The 15,099-nt window shown below is 39.9% G+C and overlaps 1 protein-coding gene across 3 annotated transcripts in view; it reads right to left on the bottom strand.

Moving 5' to 3' along the window:
• LOC128692035 (kelch-like protein 5) overlaps nucleotides 1–15,099 on the bottom strand; it is a 155,250-nt gene that overhangs the window by 44,790 nt on the left and 95,361 nt on the right. For 2 of the 3 annotated variants that reach the window (XM_070085176.1, XM_070085175.1), the window contains 2 exons: nucleotides 5,281–5,376; nucleotides 2,799–3,003 (listed from right to left, as the gene is read on the bottom strand). In XM_070085176.1, the coding sequence (XP_069941277.1) occupies nucleotides 2,799–3,003; nucleotides 5,281–5,376 (301 nt within the window). The remainder of the gene's footprint in view (nucleotides 1–2,798; nucleotides 3,004–5,280; nucleotides 5,377–15,099) is intronic. The other variant, XM_070085174.1, reaches the window with a different exon arrangement.

The raw sequence follows: 15,099 nt of genomic DNA, 5'->3' as shown, positions 1-15,099 counted from the left end.
TTACACCACACATTACCCTTAGACATGACATCTCCAATGCCTCCAGCCTCCTCCTTGCTGCAGCATTTACAACCCATGCTTCACACCCATACAAGAGCATTCGTACCATTATACACTTGTACATTCCCTTCTTTGCCTCCATGGAAAACATTGTCTCCACTGATATCTCAATGCACCACTCACCTTCTTTCCTTCATCAATTCTATGGTTAACCTCGTCCTTCATAAACCCATCCACTAACAATTCTATTACCAAATATCTGAACACATTCACTTCCATAATCCCTCTCTCCAATGTGATATCCAATTTTCCTTTACTTAACTCGTTTGATACCCTCATCACTTTACTCTTATCTATGTTCACTTTCAAATTTCTTCCTTTACACACCTTCTCAAACTAGTCTACTAACCTTTGCAACTTCTCTTTAAAATCTCCCAAAAGTACAGTATGATCAGCAATAAGTAACTGTGTCAACTCCCATTTTGTATTTGATTCCCCATAATTTAATCCCATCTCTCTCCCAACACCCTGGCATATGCTTCAGCAATAACTATACATGCATGTCTATACATATATGTTTACACACTAATTTGGGTTTTCTTCTATTTTCTTAACAGTTCTTATTCTTCTTTCTATATTTCCTCTTATCTCCATGGGGAAGTGGAAAAGAATTCTTCCTTCATAAGCCATGCATGTCGTAAGAGCCGACTAAAATGTCAGGAGCAAGGAGCTAGTAGTCCCTTTTCCTGCATAAATTACTAAATGTAAAAGGAAAAACTTTAGTTTTTCTTTTTAGGTCACCCTGCCTCTGTGAGGTACAACTGGTGTACTGAAAAAAAAAGCAAGTACACAAGGTTTGAAGAAGTCTTTAATGATGAAAATTCGCTACACTACATATAATATAGGTGGATAAAATGTTGAAGGGTAAACTTCTGGGTGTATGTTTTAAAATCGGCTGTTATGTCCTTTAATTATTTAGTGGCAGCTACAGTAAATATTGATGTCTTTCTTTTTGAGCCACCCTGCCTCGGTGGGATATGGCCAGTGTATTGAAAGAAAAATGAGCTACAGTAAATGGAAGGTGAAGTACAAGGACAATAGTGTCAATGGGTAAAACAAAAGTGAATGTAAAGAGTTAAACAAAGTAACGGTTAATGCTAGATATAAGCAACTGTTATGACAGAAGCTGATTAGAAAAAGGAAAGTGATGAAAAGGTTAAGGAGGTATGGTGTGGATTTAAGAATGCAGTCACTAGTTGGTAAAATATGGGTTTGAAGAAAAAGGAATGATTCGTGGTGAAAGAGAAAAAAGTTTGCATGTGTTGAAAAAGTTTGGTCATTTAAAGCAGTGTAGCATTATAGGTTAACCAAGAGGGTGTATATCATTCTTACATTCATGGTAGAGTGCAAAACCCATAAGAGTCATACAGTGCCCAGGGAAATGGGAGGAATTAAAGTTCAATCCGAGGAAAGGAAAGTTAGTCTAATTCCTTGGATCAAAAGCCCTCCTCATTGGCATCAGAGAGAGAAACAGGATGTATAAATGTGGAGTGTAGCAGGAAGGCAGGGAGTGTAGCAGGCATGCAGAGAGGGAGTGTAGCAGGGAGGCAGGGAGTGAACAGTTTTTTTGTGCGACAGAGATGCAGTGACTCAAGCTGGTCTTGTGGCAGCAAAAGACAAAGAAGGGAAGTAACCCCTCCTCGCCTTCTTCCATATGCCAACAAGAGTCTTCAATAAAGGTATGTAATGTTCATTTATTAATAAAATTAGTGCTTTATATTTCTTTCTCATTGTTTTGTGTATGTAAAACTATAGTTTTACATACACAAAACAATGTCTGGAACGGATTAATAGTATTTATATTAATTCTTATGGGAAATATCATTTTGGTTTTTGGCCATTTCAGTTTTAGGCCGACCTTTTGGAAAGGATTATGGCCGATAACCGAGGATCCACTGTATTACAATGTTGCATAACAGTAAATATTCCATTTTTTGGTGTGAATAAAGATTCATTATATGAATAAAAAATCAAAATGGAATTCATTTGTAAGGCCTGAAAATGTAACTAATGAACAGAGGAAATGTTAGTTTAGTTCCAGGAATGCCTGTATTATTTATTCTGGACCCTACAGTGGACCCTCGACCAACATTGGCATCGACTAACGTTAAATTCAACCAACAATACATTAACGCTAACATGTTGCCTCGACTAACGTTACAAAAACTCGACTAACGATAATCGTTCTCGGGTACCAATTAATATCGTTAGTCAAGGGTCTACTGTATTTTGAAATTGAAATATTTTGAACTTTGTGTTAAATTGGCCAAATTACCAATTTCCGATCATTTTATTGGGTAGTTGAAACAGTTGGTTGGGTGATTTCTTGTGCTCAATCGTTGAAATAGAAGTAATACTAGCAAAATAGCTAAGAATTTGGTCGACTGGAATAATGTAATTGGCCTAAAATGGGAGTCAAATTGGGCAAAATCACCAATGTGTAAATATCGCTGATGCAGCAAAATTCACGAGAGCGTAATTTCGTCAATTTTGCATCAAGTTTCATACTTATTGTCTTATTAACTTCAGAAAAAGATTCTCTACCATTTCATAAGAAAAATAACAATTTTTTTTTTCTTTTTAAATTCTTGGACCCTGGCTGTCACTCTGAGATTTGGCTTCTGGACCCTGAAAGGGCTAAAGCATGATGGAATTAAACAAAATTTAAATGAAAAAATGTAACAACAATTTTCATATCCCCCCCCCAAAAAAAAGAGAGGGAACATCCTAAATCTTACTTCCTCTCCACCCACCCTTATTGGAGTCCATGCCCCCAACAACATAAAGATCTCCAACAGTGGATTTTCTGGGCTTGGTACGAGGTGACTGAAGAGTGGAACGTCTCTCTGGCAATAAATGGTACTTGAGCGCTTCCAGAATCAATTCTTGGCAATCTCGATCTTCTTTGAAGAGTGAATTAGTTTCTATATGATCAGTCAAGAACTGAAAATCAAAAGATTATTGGTAGAGCAAGAAAATTGAATAAAAAATGCAAAGAAAATGTGAAACTCAAATCTTATTATACTATACAGTATTGACAGTCAACCAATCTTATGCCAGTACTTCCTTATTACCTCATCACATTTTTGGTTTTGTAATGGCTTCCTTATATTTATTTTACGGTATTTTATCTCTGATCATATCGTCATTCAGTCCAAAGCAAAGTGTGTGCTGTGAAGGTTGGATGATTACCCTGTCACAGCCTAACTGAGGTTGGAAGTACAGTGGAACCTCGGCTTATGAACGCCCCACCGTGCGAATTTTTCACGATACGAACCGTGATTCGGCCAATTTTTTGCTTCTGGATACGAAGGAAATTTCAGGATGCAAACTTCCCCCTCAAGGGAGGTTCCTTAAATAAATAAATAAAATATTTATTTCTTTGCAAAGGTTGCAATGTGTGTTTACATATCATAATATGATTGGAGCAAAGAAAGCCACTATCATACCAAGGCATTTCGGGCAGACCTAACCTAATACTAATACACTACTAAGTCTAGACAGGTGAAAAGTGTACTAGTAGTGGTTACCAATGTTTTGCTGATGGTGGTGCCAACTATTGGCAGCCTTTTGAAGTTTCTCCTTACTGTTATGTATTATTGTTACTATTATTATTATTACTGTTGTATTATTATTATTACTGTTGTATTATTATTATTAATTATTAATTATTATTATTAGTAGTAGTAGTATGTACATAGTGATGGGCTCTTGATCTAGGGAATTGGATCTGTGCTCCAGTTCCCTAAATTAATAATAATAATAATTATAATACGTATGTATTAATAATAATAATAATAATAATAATAATAATTATAATAATACATATGTACTAAGAATAATAATAATTTTAACAATAATAATAATAAAAATAATAATACAATAGTAATAATAATAATAATAAATGTATGTTGTCAACTTTAAACATTTTTCGTAAATTTTTTTCATATTTTCGTGCCAAATGCTTCAAAATACAAATTGGTAACCCTCAGGGTGGCTGTAAGTACTATTAGACCACAGCTATCTCAGTGCTAGCCAAGAGTCAAAAGGAAGAGGTGTGCTGCTCTGAGTGACCGCAGCAGACCCTTGGGATGCCTAATTTTGTCTTATATTGTAAAATTTCTTACAAAATGCCTCGCCCAAAGAGAAAGTATTCGCGTACAATCACCAAGATGCTGAGGAAGTGATTAAAACTACGAAAAAAGCTAGAGAAACGAAGAAGACAGCAGCATAGAGTGAGGCAGCTGGCCGCTGCCACCACCACCACTGTGGCCACAGTGATCATGTCTTCACCTATATATACATACATCTGTCTTGACCACACCTGTGGTTACATCTGTGACAACCTCACCACTAATCATAGATAAACACAAGCTAGGTGTGGGGTAATGGACTGGGAAGATACTAGAGTGGGAGAGTAAATGGCGGATGCTTTCTGCTGCTGCCGGCGTCGCCATCACCTGCCATATTATGGCCTATTTTATTCATTCTAAAGTATATATCATGTTTCTACGTTATTAATATTGTTTATTATGTCATATTAGATTAAACTGTGATAGATAATTAAGCCATAGAGTTGATATTAGCATTATTTTGTCATGCCTCCTGAGAGGCTGGAACGAATTAACTGCATTTCAATTAATTTAAATGAGGAAAATTGACTCAGCATACGAACAAATCAGGATACGAACAAGGTCACGGAACGGATTAAATTCGTAAGCCGAGGTTCCACTGAACTCAGTTTTCTATCTAATGGCTCACTTTTTAAGTACAAGCATGTCTAGTCTACTCTCACATTATTTCCTAACCATCTGCTAGAAAAAACTGAAAGATGGTGGCTATGGACAGCAGCAAGTGTTCAGTGTATATGGAAGTGGAGAAACTGAACTTTTCCAGAGAATTTTTAGAGAAAGAGATGTTTTATACATGGAACATGACAAGACGTGCAGCATTCTATTTTGCTGGAAATAACTCATTATGTATAAATAATATATGGGGAAACAAATTCTTAAAGGATCTCTGTTACTAAATAGGATTTGCAATTTCATCATACGTATGCATATCATCTGACTATAACCTATTTGGATTCCAAAGAGATCTAGTTCACCAATTATTTTAACTCTTTCCCAAGTTACAAAACTCAATTATATGAATGCAATAATACCTCATGATAAAAGTACCATGCAAATGCAGAAGCATGACTCATTATGAAAGTAATACCTGTGGTGAGAGAAGGGGAAGCTTCACTAGACCTAACAAACGGGCCATATCCTTTGTTCGTGTTTCAAGGTCATGCTTTAACCATACTACCAGTGCCTGAAATTTAATGTAAAATAAATATATGAGTAAATAAGTAAATAAATAAATAAATAAATAAATAAATAAATAAATCATCATCTTTCAACAAAGACTACTAACCGAAAAGGGTTCTTTCAGGTATACAGAAGTAAGATTAGGGACAAGATTGGCCCACTTAAGAGTAACTCTGGTCAGATCACTAACAGTGATAAGGATACGTGTGAAATTCTCAATACCTACTTCCTCTCAGTTTTCACCCAGGAAAATACTAGCGATATTCCTGAAATGATAGATTATGTAGAACAGGATAATAAACTATGTATGATTGCGGTAACTAGTGACATGGTCCTCAGACAAATAGAGAAACTAAAACCTAACAAATCCCCAGGCCCTGATGAACTGTTTGCAAGGGTGTTAAAGGAATGTAAAGAGGAACTTAGCATACCTTTGGCTAATCTTTTTAACATATCACTACAAACTGGCATAGTGCCTGATAAGTGGAAAATGGCAAATGTAATACCTATTTACAAGGCAGGTGAAAGGTCCTTGGCTTTGAACTATAGACCAATAAGCCTTACCTCCATAGTGGGAAAATTTATGGAATCAATAATTGCCGAAGCAATCTGTAGCCATCTTGACAGGCACAGATTGATTAATGAATCTCAACACGGTTTTACAAAGGGGCGGTCCTGTCTTACGAATTTACTAACTTTTTTCACAAAGGTGTTTGAGGAGGTAGATCATGGTAATGAATATGATATTGTGTATATGGGCTTCAGTGAGCTTTCAATAGAGTTCCACACCAGAGGCTATTGAGGAAACTTAAGGCACATGGAATAGGAGGAGAAATTATTTCCTGGGTAGAGGCATGGCTGACAAATAGACAGCAGAGAGTTTGCATAAATGGGGAGAAATCAGAATGGGGGCACGTCACAAGCGGTGTTCCTCAGGGGTCAGTGTTGGGCCCGTTGTTGTTCACAATTTTTCATAAACGACATAAATGAGGGAATAAATAGCGACATAAGCAAATTTGCTGATGACAGCAAAATAGGCCGTCCAATTCATTCTAATGAGGACACTAGAGCACTCCAGGATGATTTGAATAGACTTATGTAATGATCGGAGAAGTGGCAGATGCAGTTTAATATTGACAAATGCAAAGTTCTAAATGTTGGACAGTTAAATAACCAAGCCACATATAAACTAAATAATGTAGATCTTAATACTACTGATTGCGAAAAGGATTTAGGAGTTCTGGTTAGCAGTAATCTAAAACCAAGACAACAGTGCATTAGTGTTTGCAATAAAGCTAACAGAATTCTTGGCTTCATATCTGGAAGTATAAATAATAGAAGTCCTCAGGTTGTTCTTCAACTCTATATATCCTTGGTTAAGCCTCATTTAGATTATGCTGCTCAGTTTTGGTCACCGTATTACAGAATGGATATAAATGCTCTGGAAAACGTACAGAGGAGGATGACAAAGATGACCCCATGAGGATAGACTGAGGGCCCTGAATCTAAACTCTCTCGAAAGGAGTAGAATTAGGGGGGATATGATCGAGGTGTATAAATGGAAAACAGGTATAAATAAAGGGGATGTAAATAGCATGCTGAAAATTTCCAGCCAAGACAGGACTTGCAGCAATGGTTTCAAGTTGGAAAAATTCAGATTCAGGAAGGATATAGGAAAGCAGTGGTTTGGTAATAGAGTTGTGGATGAGTGGAACAAACTCCCGAGTACAGTTATTCAAGTTAAACGTTGTGTAGTTTTAAAAATAGGTTAGATAAATACATGAGTGGGTGTGGGTGAATGTGAGTTGGACCTTACTAGCTTGTGCTGCTGGGTCTGGTGTCGTGCTCCTTCCCTGAGTAGAGGTGACCAGACTGGGTGGGTCATTGGGCTAATCCGGGGGGGGGGGGTCATTGGTCTAATTCGGGGAGGGGGGGGGAGACATGGACTTGCTCCGCATGGGTCAGTAGGCCTGTTGCAGTGTTCCTTCTTTCTTATGTTCTTATGTTCTAAACCAGCCGTATCCCACCAAAGCAAGGTGGCCCAAAAAGAAAAACAAATTTTTCTCTTTTTAAATTTAGCAATGGATACAGGAGAAGGGGTTACTAGCCCCATGCTTCCGAAATAAATAAATATACAGTGGTACCCCAAGTTTCGGCCATAATTCATTCCAGAAGGCTGTTCGAGTGCCATTACCGAACGAACTTGTTCCCATAAGGAATAATGTAAATTAGATTAGTCTGTTTCAGACCCTCAAAAATACACTTACAAAAGCACTTACAATAATACACTTACATAATTGTTCGAGTTGGGAGCTGTATAGAACTCAGGGTACCACTGTATACAGTAAAAACTCTATGGGGAAGTGGAAAAGAATCTTTCCTCTGTAAGGCATGTGTGTCGTAAGAGGCAACTAAAATGCCGGGAGCACGGGGCTAGTAACCCCTTCTCCTGTGTAAATTACTAAATTTAAAAAGAAAAAACTTTCATTTTTTTAAGTCACCCTGCCTTGGTGGAATATGGCTGGTGAATTGGGAAAAAAGGGAAAAAATAAATACGGTAGGACCCCCATATCCGCAAGGGATACATTCACAGGACCTGCCATGGATACCAAAACCGTGGATAGTAGCAAACCTTATATATAAGTCCAATACATACCTATTATAAAGTTTGATAAATTATGCACAGTAAGTGGAGAATTATCACTTTTTTACTGATGAGAAGCACTTCAAGGCTTCTCTTAGGCTTTGAAGAATTGGCAGGTTTTCTACTTTTGAGCTTTAGGGCCATTATTATGCAAAATTAAGAGGCATTTCTGGGCAACAGTAAACCATGGATAACTGAAACCACGGATACAGGATCAGTGGATATGGGGGGTTCTACTGTACATATATACATACATACATACACACACACACACACACACACACATGCGCACACACACACACACACACACACACACACGCAGACAGAGTATAGGCTAGGTGGCCAAAGACTGCAAACCTCACAAGAGGCGTGGAGTTAAAAGATAAAGAATCACACATAAAGTGGGAGTGTAAATGATAATGGGAGCCCTTTGATTGAACTTTGTATAGAAAGGGGTTTAGTTATAGGTAATACATATTTTAAGAAAAAGAGGATAAATAAGTATACACGATATGATGTAGGGCGAAATGACAGTAGTTTGTTGGATTATGTATTGGTAGATAAAAGACTGTTGAGTAGACTTCAGGATGTACATGTTTATAGAGGGGCCACAGATATATCAGATCACTTTCTAGTTGTAGCTACACTGAGAGTAAAAGGTAGATGGGATACAAGGAGAATAGAAGCATCAGGGAAGAGAGAGGTGAAGGTTTATAAACTAAAAGAGGAGGCAGTTAGGGTAAGATATAAACAGCTATTGGAGGATAGATGGGCTAATGAGAGCATAGGCAATGGGGTCGAAGAGGTATGGGGTAGGTTTAAAAATGTAGTGTTAGAGTGTTCAGCAGAAGTTTGTGGTTACAGGAAAGTGGGTGCAGGAGGGAAGAGGAGCGATTGGTGGAATGATGATGTAAAGAGAGTAGTAAGGGAGAAAAAGTTAGCATATGAGAAGTTTTTACAAAGTAGAAGTGATGCAAGGAGGGAAGAGTATATGGAGAAAAAGAGAGAGGTTAAGAGAGTGGTGAAGCAATGTAAAAAGAGAGCAAATGAGAGAGTGGGTGAGATGTTATCAACAAATTTTGTTGAAAATAAGAAAAAGTTTTGGAGTGAGATTAACAAGTTAAGAAAGCCTAGAGAACAAATGGATTTGTCAGTTAAAAATAGGAGAGGAGAGTTATTAAATGGAGAGTTAGAGGTATTGGGAAGATGGAAGGAATATTTTGAGGAATTGTTAAATGTTGATGAAGATAGGGAAGCTGTGATTTCGTGTATAGGGCAAGGAGGAATAACATCTTGTAGGAGTGAGGAAGAGCCAGTTGTGAGTGTGGGGGAAGTTCGTGAGGCAGTAGGTAAAATGAAAGGGGGTAAGGCAGCCGGGATTGATGGGATAAAGATAGAAATGTTAAAAGCAGGTGGGGATATAGTTTTGGAGTGGTTGGTGCAATTATTTAATAAATGTATGGAAGAGGGTAAGGTACCTAGGGATTGGCAGAGAGCATGCATAGTTCCTTTGTATAAAGGCAAAGGGGATAAAAGAGAGTGCAAAAATTATAGGGGGATAAGTCTGTTGAGTGTACCTGGTAAAGTGTATGGTAGAGTTATAATTGAAAGAATTAAGAGTAAGACGGAGAATAGGATAGCAGATGAACAAGGAGGCTTTAGGAAAGGTAGGGGGTGTGTGGACCAGGTGTTTACAGTGAAACATATAAGTGAACAGTATTTAGATAAGGCTAAAGAGGTCTTTGTGGCATTTATGGATTTGGAAAAGGCGTATGACAGGGTGGATAGGGGGGCAATGTGGCAGATGTTGCAAGTGTATGGTGTAGGAGGTAGGTTACTGAAAGCAGTGAAGAGTTTTTACGAGGATAGTGAGGCTCAAGTTAGAGTATGTAGGAAAGAGGGAAATTTTTTCCCAGTAAAAGTAGGCCTTAGACAAGGATGTGTGATGTCACCGTGGTTGTTTAATATATTTATAGATGGGGTTGTAAGAGAAGTAAATGCGAGGGTCTTGGCAAGAGGCGTGGAGTTAAAAGATAAAGAATCACACACAAAGTGGGAGTTGTCACAGCTGCTCTTTGCTGATGACACTGTGCTCTTGGGAGATTCTGAAGAGAAGTTGCAGAGATTGGTGGATGAATTTGGTAGGGTGTGCAAAAGAAGAAAATTAAAGGTGAATACAGGAAAGAGTAAGGTTATGAGGATAACAAAAAGATTAGGTGATGAAAGATTGAATATCAGATTGGAGGGAGAGAGTATGGAGGAGGTGAACGTATTCAGATATTTGGGAGTGGACGTGTCAGCGGATGGGTCTATGAAAGATGAGGTGAATCATAGAATTGATGAGGGAAAAAGAGTGAGTGGTGCACTTAGGAGTCTGTGGAGACAAAGAACTTTGTCCTTGGAGGCAAAGAGGGGAATGTATGAGAGTATAGTTTTACCAACGCTCTTATATGGGTGTGAAGCGTGGGTGATGAATGTTGCAGCGAGGAGAAGGCTGGAGGCAGTGGAGATGTCATGTCTGAGGGCAATGTGTGGTGTGAATATAATGCAGAGAATTCGTAGTTTGGAAGTTAGGAGGAGGTGCGGGATTACCAAAACTGTTGTCCAGAGGGCTGAGGAAGGGTTGTTGAGGTGGTTCGGACATGTAGAGAGAATGGAGCGAAACAGAATGACTTCAAGAGTGTATCAGTCTGTAGTGGAAGGAAGGCGGGGTAGGGGTCGGCCTAGGAAGGGTTGGAGGGAGGGGGTAAAGGAGGTTTTGTGTGCGAGGGGCTTGGACTTCCAGCAGGCATGCGTGAGCGTGTTTGATAGGAGTGAATGGAGACAAATGGTTTTTAATACTTGACGTGCTGTTGGAGTGTGAGCAAAGTAACATTTATGAAGGGGTTCAGGGAAACCGGCAGGCCGGACTTGAGTCCTGGAGATGGGAAGTACAGTGCCTGCACTCTGAAGGAGGGGTGTTAATGTTGCAGTTTAAAAACTGTAGTGTAAAGCACCCTTCTGGCAAGACAGTGATGGAGTGAATGATGGTGAAAGTTTTTCTTTTTCGGGCCACCCTGCCTTGGTGGGAATCGGCCGGTGTGATAATAAAAAAAATAATAAAGTGGGAGTTGTCACAGTTGCTCTTTGCTGATGACACTGTGCTCTTGGGAGATTCTGAAGAGAAGTTGCAGAGGTTGGTGGATGAATTTGGTAGTGCATGTAAAAGAAGAAAATTAAAAGTGAATACAGGAAAGAGTAAGGGTATGAGGATAACAAAAAAATTAGGTGATGAAAGATTGGATATCAGATTGGAGGGAGAGAATATGGAGGAGGTGAATGTATTCAGATATTTGGGAGTGGACGTGTCAGCAGATGGGTCTATGAAAGATGAGGTGAATCATAGAATTGATGAGGGGAAAAGGGTGAGCGGTGCACTTAGGAGTCTGTGGAGACAAAGAACTTTGTCCTTGGAGGCAAAGAGGGGAATGTATGAGAGTAAAGTTTTACCAACGCTCTTATATGGGTGTGAAGCATGGGTGATGAATGTTGCAGTGAGGAGAAGGCTGGAGGCAGTGGAGATGTCATGTCTGAGGGCAATGTGTGGTGTGAATATAATGCAGAGAATTCATAGTTTGGAAGTTAGGAGGAGGTGCGGGATTACCAAAACTGTTGTCCAGAGGGCTGAGGAAGGGTTGTTGAGATGGTTCGGACATGCAGAGAGAATGGAGCGAAACAGAATGACTTCAAGAGTGTATCAGTCTGTAGTGGAAGGAAGGCAGGGTAGGGATCAGCCTAGGAAAGGTTGGAGGGAGGGGGTAAAGGAGGTTGTGTGTGCGAGGGGCTTGGACTTCCAGCGGGCATGCGTGAGCGTGTTTGATAGGAGTGAATGGAGACAAATGGGTTTTAATATTTGACGTGCTGTTGGAGTGTGAGCAAAGTAACATTTATGAAGGGATTCAGGGAAACCGGCTGGCCAGAGTTGAGTCCTGGAGATGGGAAGTACAGTGCCTGCACTCTGAAGGAGGGGTGTTAATGTTGCAGTTTAAAAACCCTTCTGGAAAGACACTGATGGAGTGAATGATGGTGAAAGTTTTTCTTTTTCGGGCCACCCTACCTTGGTGGGAATCGGCCAGTGTGTTAATAAAATAATATAACACTGAGCACGTTCTAGGTAGTAGGTTGGTAGACAGCAACCCTCCAGGAAGGTACTACCGTCCTGCCAAGTGAGTGTGAAACGAAAGCCTGTAATTGTTTTACATGATGGTAGGATTGCTGGTGTCCTTTTTTCTGTCTCATAAACATGCAAGATTTCAGGTACATCTTGCTACTTCTATTTACACTTGGGTCACATTACACATACTGTACATGTTTTTTTTTTTTTTTTCAACAGGTCGGCCATCTCCCACCGAGGCAGGGTGACCCAAAAAAGAAAGAAAATCCCCAAAAAGAAAATACTTTCATCATCATTCAACACTTTCACCACACTCACACATTATCGCTGTTTTTGCAGAGGCGCTCAGAATACAACAGTTTAGAAGCATACACATATAAAGATACACAACATATCCCTCCAAACTGCCAATATCCCAACCCCCTCCTTTAAAGTGCAGGCATTGTACTTCCCATTTCCAGGACTCAAGTCTGACTATATGAAAATAACTGGTTTCCCTGAATTCCTTCACTAAATATTACCCTGCTCACACTCCAATGGATCGTCAGGTCCCAAGTACCATTCGTCTCCATTCACTCCTATCTAACACGCTCACGCACGCTTGCTGGAAGTCCAAGCCCCTTGCCCACAAAACCTCCTTTACCCCCTCTCTCCAACCCTTTCGAGGACGACCCCTACCCCGCCTTCCTTCCCCTATAGATTTATATGCTTTCCATGTCATTCTACTTTGATCCATTCTCTCTAAATGACCAAACCACCTCAACAACCCCTCTTCTGCCCTCTGACTAATACTTTTATTAACTCCACACCTTTTCCTAATTTCCACACTCTGAATTTTCTGCATAACATTTACACCACACATTGCCCTTAAACAGGACATCTCCACTGCCTCCAACCGTCTCCTCGCTGCTGCATTTACCACCCAAGCTTCACACCCATATAAGAGTGTTGGTACTACTATACTTTCATACATTCCCTTCTTTGCCTCCATAGATAACGTTTTTTGACTCCACATATACCTCACTGCACCACTCACCTTTTTTCCCTCATCAATTCTATGATTAACCTCATCCTTCGTACAAGCATATATATACACACACCCCTCTGGGTTTTCTTCTATTTTCTTACTAGTTCTTGTTCTTGTTTATTTCCTCTTACCTCCATGGGGAAGTGGAACAGAATTCTTCCTCCGTAAGCCATGCGTGTTGTAAGAGGCGACTAAAATGCCGGGAGCAAGGGGCTAGTAACCCCTTCTCCTGTATATATTACTAAATGTAAAAGGAGAAACTTTCGTTTTTCCTTTTGGGCCACCCCACCTCGGTGGGATATGGCCGATGTGTTGAAAGAAAGAAAGATCTAATGAGCCAATCAAGTGATTGCAGCTCAATGTCTACAAGCATGCCGACATAATCAAGAGGTTCAGTTGTTGTTCAGACTGGAATGTTGTTCAGTCCGGGGAATGATTGCTGGTGTCAGATGGGATGGTTTGAGATCGTATTCCATCTACCCCTTACTCTTACTGTATATACCACTAAATAATGATCAGACATACCTGTCTCTCCTCTATATACAATTTTTTTTTTTTTTTTTTTTATCACACTGGCCGATTCCCACCAAGGCAGGGTGGCCCGAAAAAGAAAAACTTTCACCATCATTCACTCCATCACTGTCTTGCCAGAAGGGTGCTTTACACTACAGTTTTTAAACTGCAACATTAACACCCCTCCTTCAGAGTGCAGGCACTGTACTTCCCATCTCCAGGACTCAAGTCCGGCCTGCCGGTTTCCCTGAATCCCTTCATAAATGTTACTTTGCTCACACTCCAACAGCACGTCAAGTATTAAAAACCATTTGTCTCCATTCACTCCTATCAAACACGCTCACGCATGCCTGCTGGAAGTCCAAGCCCCTCGCACACAAAACCTCCTTTACCCCCTCCCTCCAACCCTTCCTAGGCCGACCCCTACCCCGCCTTCCTTCCACTACAGACTGATACACTCTTGAAGTCATTCTGTTTCGCTCCATTCTCTCTACATGTCCGAACCACCTCAACAACCCTTCCTCAGCCCTCTGGACAACAGTTTTGGTAATCCCGCACCTCCTCCTAACTTCCAAACTACGAATTCTCTGCATTATATTCACACCACACATTGCCCTCAGATATGACATCTCCACTGCCTCCAGCCTTCTCCTCGCTGCAACATTCATCACCCACGCTTCACACCCATATAAGAGCGTTGGTAAAACTATACTCTCATACATTCCCCTCTTTGCCTCCAAGGACAAAGTTCTTTGTCTCCACAGACTCCTAAGTGCACCACTCACTCTTTTTCCCTCATCAATTCTATGATTCACCTCATCTTTCATAGACCCATCTGCTGACACGTCCACTCCCAAATATCTGAATACGTTCACCTCCTCCATACTCTCTCCCTCCAATCTGATATTCAATCTTTCATCACCTAATCTTTTTGTTATCCTCATAACCTTACTCTTTCCTGTATTCACCTTTAATTTTCTTCTTTTGCACACCCTACCAAATACAAATCTACCCATTAATCTTCAGTCTACTAATACATGGTCTATCAAACTACTCTCGATCATGGGGCCCTAGTTTCATTTATCCCTGACACTCCAAATTTACCTACTACACCATCTACAACTGCATCACTCACTTTAGCATTAAGATTCCTGTGAACAATGATTCACTCAGCTCAAAGCTCCATAACCATTAACTTAACATTTCCCCAAAGTCTCTCTCTCTTCTACACACCTCTTGACTCAGGTGCATACACATTGAGGCACACACATTGAGTTGAGGCACTTACAATCCATTTTTCCTCTCCATTATTTGTTTCGATTGTGACTTGTCAATGGTTAGGGATGAAGTGAAACATCAAAATAAGCTTCCTTTCCTAAATGCAAGTTGT

This window comes from Cherax quadricarinatus, chromosome 15 (assembly GCF_038502225.1).
Source record: "Cherax quadricarinatus isolate ZL_2023a chromosome 15, ASM3850222v1, whole genome shotgun sequence".
Taxonomy (NCBI): domain Eukaryota; kingdom Metazoa; phylum Arthropoda; class Malacostraca; order Decapoda; family Parastacidae; genus Cherax; species Cherax quadricarinatus.
This window is presented reverse-complemented; position numbering and strand designations above follow the sequence as displayed.